Raw genomic sequence first — 5,305 nt, 5'->3', positions numbered from 1 at the left:
AGGGAGCGGATTGTCCTCGGCCACCTCCGTGCCCAGGTGAGCTTGGCGCTCGACCCACTGCAGTTTGCATACCGTCCTGGCATTGGGGTTGATGACACCATTATCTACATGCTGCATTGAGCCCTATCTCATCTGGAGTCCCACGGAAGCATGGTGAGGGTCATGTTCTTTGACTTCTCCAGTGCTTTCAACACAATCCATCCGTCACTGCTGAGGGGGAAGTTGGAGGGGGCAGGTGTGGACCAACTCCTGTCCGCATAGACCATTAATTACCTCACAAACAGACCTCAGTTTGTCAGGCTGCATGACTGTGTGTCAGACGTGATGGTCTGCAGCACGGGGGCGCCCCAGGGAATAGTGCTTTCCCCCTTTCTGTTCACCCTCTACATGTCGGACTTCAAGTACAACTTCCACCACTGTCACCTGCAAAAGTTCTCTGATGACACCGCCATTGTTGGATGTGTATCTGGGGGGACGAGTGGGAATACAGGGGGGTTGTTATTGACTTTGTGAAGTGGTGTGAGGAAAATCGACTGGTCCTGAACACCAGTAAGACTAAGAGATGTGATTGATCCCTGGCGGAAATCACCCACTTCTTGCAAGGAATCAACACATGGACATTTTGTGTTGTAGTACATTTTATCATTGTAATTTAAACTGTAATTACTATTTCTTAAAAAAATATTACAATTGTGGACTAAATTTCAAATTAAAAGACACATTACATTACCTTGCTGGATGTTTTAGCATTTGGTGTGCACGGGGCACCCCTTCAGACTTTTTATGATACTGTAGTAGCATCTGCTGTTTTTTATGCTGTTGTGGGCTGGACGGGAGATAGCATGGACAGGGACAGAAAGAGACTAAACAAACAGGTCAAGAGAACTGGGTCTGTCCTGGGCTGCCCCCTGGATTCCATGGAGGTGGTGGCGGACAGAAGGATGCTGGTAAAAGTAGCATCCATCATGCACGACCCTTCCCATCCCCTGCACCACACAGTAGAGGCTCTGAATAGTTCCTTTAACACAAGACTGCTACATCACCAGTGTAAGAAGGAGTGTTACCGTAGGTCGTCCCTCCCCACAGCAATCAGACTGTACAATACATCACTGCAGGGATAAGACAGGTGAAAGTATGATGGACTATGTAATAGTCCAATGAGGTGCAATACTCAAATCCTGGGGTAAAATGCATGGTTAATATTCACATATGTGAATTCTGTTCTTGATTATTGAAATTCTTGATTCTATTTTTGAGTACTTGGAATTTATTTATCAGGATGTGTGTGCGGTGCTTGTTCTCATGGTGCTATGCTGTCTGTTCTCTATTGCTGCTTGAGGTACTGAAATTTGTTTTTCAAGATACTGTATGTGTGTGGTGTTTGTTTCTCATGGTGTTATGTTGTTTGTTCTCCATTGTTGCTGAAACACTGAAATTTCCCCATTGAGGGATCAATAAAGTACCTACCTACCTACCTACCTACCTACCAAGGCACCGTGCTGTACTACCCTCTGGAAAACTCCTTTCAGGGCACTTACCTTTATGAAGAAGAAAAAAAACAAAAAAAAAACAATGACAGCCTTCCAAATCTCTGTTGTCATCAGAGGATAATCCCTTTTGTTTCACATTACAACATTGTCTCATTACAGTCTCATGGGCCTGCTTTTATAGGTTCCTAGCCTTTCACTGCTGTTGAAGGCGCAGTGTGGAAGAACAACTGGAAACATGCCCCTAAGTCACAGAGAAATGTCTCACTTGAAATTGTTTGATCCTCCTGACAGGTGAACACCCTGTTTTTAATATGACATTCCCCAGTTTCTAATGCAAATTATAGTGATGTGAAATACAGTAAATAGTTTGAAAATTCCTTCTTGTAGTATACAAGAACAGAAAAGTTAAAAATCAGTCTCTTACACAGTGATGGGCAAGACAAACTCCTCACTGTTTTTATTGGTTCTTTTGAAGGACATTTACTTTACTGATGAGTGGATCTTTAAGCATTCACCAAAATGTAACCTTATGAATTTCACGACAGTCTGTAACTGTGTAACAGAGGCTGTATAACTGATGATGATATAACTATCACATCCTGCTGATTTTGTAAACATGGCGTGATAAAAGCTGATATCACATCCTCTTCTTTGTGCTGTGCTGGATGATGTGCTGTGCTGGATGATGATGCCTGCTAACAGCCTGTATTAATATCAGCAGTGGAGTACCTCCATTAGTGTAATGGGGCTGATAATGATGATGATAGTTTCAACACAGGGCTGTCTGCAGCAGCAGCAGGCAGCTGTAATTGACAATCCACTTGCTCCAGGGGTCTTCATCCTATTCCTTGCAGGAAACATTTACCCATAGCCCACCAGGGACTTACAGTGCAGAGATGTGACTTGCAAACACTCTGTGAACCTGTAAAATTAGATTTTCCATGTGTTGATTCCAGGTGAAGCAGTCACTTGCAGCACTATTTTCTACTTGTAATAAAAATACTATTTGCAGTGTAATGAACAGCTAGAAGCAGGAGAGTGGCATGGCTTTCAGAATGATAGACAGATACTTTACAGACTCAAGGTCCAGGTGCATAAATACTAAAAACAATTTAAAAAAAAAAAACAGTCAGCAATAAACAACAATAAAAAAAACAAAAAAACAACCACCAATAAACAACTACCTTTTTAAAAGGCAGGTATACCAGTGTTTCCAAAGTACTGAAATACATCGCATATCACTATATGCAATATTAGTCAGCAATAAAACTTTGCCATTTCCAGAACTATTCAAACGACAAATAAATTTGTACATCAAATTTCTTAAAACAGCAGATAATATACTGATCCGAGATGCCACAAACAATTCACTGGCACTCATCCATCTAGCCCATTTCAATAATAACCTCAAGGCGTCATTATAGGCCACTGTCAGTTTCCAAAGACTGCCTTTTTTGTAATTAGACCATAGATGTGCAGTGTACAGGGAGGTACAATACGCTTTAAACAGAATCAATTTTACTTACCAGATAACTTAAAAAAAGGGAATGCAAGGGACCTGTCCTCTTTTGTGTGGCATATCATAATAACACTTTTATCAGAATTGTACTTGACATCGTGAAGCTCCCCAAACAGAGAGCACACATTCAAGAGCTGCTAGAGACCTGCCGAGCTGGGACTAAAAATCACCATATCATCTGCGTACATTAAGTGATTCACTATTGTACCACCAACCATACATCCCGTTCTACACATATTTAGCTACTCAGAGACAACATTCATATAAAAATTAAACAAAATTGGGGACAACGGACTACCGTGTCTTACCCCGTTACAGGTCTGAAAGGGTGCAGATATACAATTATCCCATCTGACACACATAGTCTGGTGGGCATACCAATATGACAAGCATCTCACAATTATGTACGTTATTTTTTTTCATTTTTCATTTTTAATAAATTTGCAAAGATCATTGCTTCCTATGATTCACTCGATCAAAAGCTTTAGAAGCATCTAAAAACAAATAAATATGGTCAAATTTTTACTTTTATATTTACTGACTAGTTATTTTAAAGCAAAAATACACATATCAGTGCCATGATTGGCTTTAAACCCAAATTGATTATCAGTAGAGCCAATAAGATTATGAAACCTACTCGAGAATTTCTTCAAACAACTTTAGTATGTTAGCAAGTGCAATGGGTCTATAATTATCTGAGCTGCCCACCTTTCCTGCTTTATTCTTCACCACCGGGACTAAAAGCACTTGTTATGGTTGACTCCCCCTCACCTGGAGGGTGAGGGAGAACTGGAGTTGGACTCAAGATGGCTGACCCAGGTGCTAGTACAAAAAAGGAGGTTTAATAGAATAAAGAACACAAAGTAACAACATAAGAGTCAATGAATAATACTGAACCAAGGGCAGAGTGGAGATGACTGAGGAGACCAGGACGAGCAGATGAGTAGCAGAAAACAAAGAACTCCAGGTATGGCAGGTGTAGCGCTAGCTGTCAGGTACCCACGGCTGGGAAGATCACCGTCAGATACGTACAGCAGCCACAAACAAAAAGAACACCACGTATGTCTATTGGCAACGCACAGGAACAACGTGACTAATAGCTGTTTTCCATCCTGTCCTATTTTCATTGCCCTCTCAACAATTCCTGGTTATAAGTATATTATAACAAATATAGTTAGTCAGCAGTTGGTTGAAACATAAATGATGCTTTGCTTAGAGTTGAAGCAGAGGTCGGAATAACTACGCAGCAGAGGTCGGGACTTCTGGAGAGACTCGTGCGGTCACTGAGGCTAAGTTATCAATAAATCCAATAAATAAAAAAAATAAATAAACCGTTCCACACTGTTTAACCACAGCATCTCATTTTCTATTTCTGCATGTGTTAATACAAGATGAGGGGGTGTGGAAGATTTGGAGTTGCTTAAAGGCAGCTGATGTAGCTGGGGAGAGTAAGAGAAGTAAAGTAACAAGTAATTAGTAAAGTAATCTAATGACCTTTTTCATGTGTAATGTGTACTGTATTGCTGTTTTCAAATAATTTGCCCTACACTGCCCAACAAACACAATTTTACCCATCTTTTTGAGGGCATACGTAGGACAACATGACATCAATCATATTTGTAAGAACAGGAGGCAGTGGGTGGATGTCATGTGGCACATGGTGGGCCAGGCTCATTTCCCAGGCATGCACCAGATGAACATTCAGTCCTTTGAACATGGCTCTGAGCACCTTGTCAAACTGTAGTGTGTACCAGTCGCTGAAAAACATTACCACATCAAGGTTTAACTCTCTGAGGTTTGCAGTCCGGATGATGACCAGTGTACCTGGAGCCCTTTCCAGCAGCCGCACCACAGCCTTGCGGATGTTCTGCATCCGCCGGATGTACATCTCAATGGGAAAAGGGCAAAAATGTGCCCAGACAGAAACAACGACAACAGTGTCGGTGCCTCCAGTTATTCCATCTATTTCATTGGCAATGTAACGCACCTGGGCAAATGGAACTGTGTGAAAGATGATAGGAGAACTGTGGCAGCGGAAGGTCACCATGATGTCGTTTGCTAGATCCAAGGCCAATAAAGGTCCAAATTTGTTCTTTCTGTACAGGTTAAACTCCTTGAGATCTAAATATATTACAGAGGTAACAGATTAATCATCAGTGTAAATTAAATCAAACTGCTGCCAGAAATTGCTGTGATTATCTACCTGGTAGTGTATTGGTCAAATAATGAAACCACTGCCTGGCGGTGGAGTCTCCATACAGATGGACCATCTTGCCTTTCAGACACTGACTGATGG

General features: G+C 41.5%; 2 protein-coding genes across 4 annotated transcripts in view; both read right to left on the bottom strand.

Moving 5' to 3' along the window:
• Window positions 1-5,305, bottom strand: part of LOC109952150 (galactosylgalactosylxylosylprotein 3-beta-glucuronosyltransferase 2-like) — an 89,903-nt gene that overhangs the window by 14,252 nt on the left and 70,346 nt on the right. Inside the window, exon 3 of one of the 3 annotated variants that reach the window (XM_020587047.1) lies at window positions 1,486-2,412. The exons of the other annotated variants lie outside the window; for them this stretch is intronic. Within the exon in view, the coding sequence (XP_020442703.1) occupies window positions 2,374-2,412 (39 nt within the window). The 3' untranslated portion in view covers window positions 1,486-2,373. Of the gene's footprint in view, window positions 1-1,485; window positions 2,413-5,305 lie in introns of those variants that run through there. 3 annotated transcript variants of the gene reach the window in all.
• On the bottom strand, window positions 3,559-5,299 carry LOC109952149 (NXPE family member 3-like). Its single transcript, XM_020587044.1, has 2 exons — window positions 5,213-5,299; window positions 3,559-5,130 (listed from the first exon to the last, which is right to left on the bottom strand). The coding sequence occupies exons 1-2, from the start codon at window positions 5,277-5,279 to the stop codon at window positions 4,577-4,579; spliced, it is 621 nt and encodes a 206-aa protein (XP_020442700.1). The 5' UTR covers window positions 5,280-5,299; the 3' UTR covers window positions 3,559-4,576.

The sequence above is a fragment of the Monopterus albus genome, unplaced genomic scaffold (assembly GCF_001952655.1).
Source record: "Monopterus albus unplaced genomic scaffold, M_albus_1.0 scaffold436.1, whole genome shotgun sequence".
Classification (NCBI taxonomy): Eukaryota; Metazoa; Chordata; class Actinopteri; order Synbranchiformes; family Synbranchidae; genus Monopterus; species Monopterus albus.
This window is presented reverse-complemented; position numbering and strand designations above follow the sequence as displayed.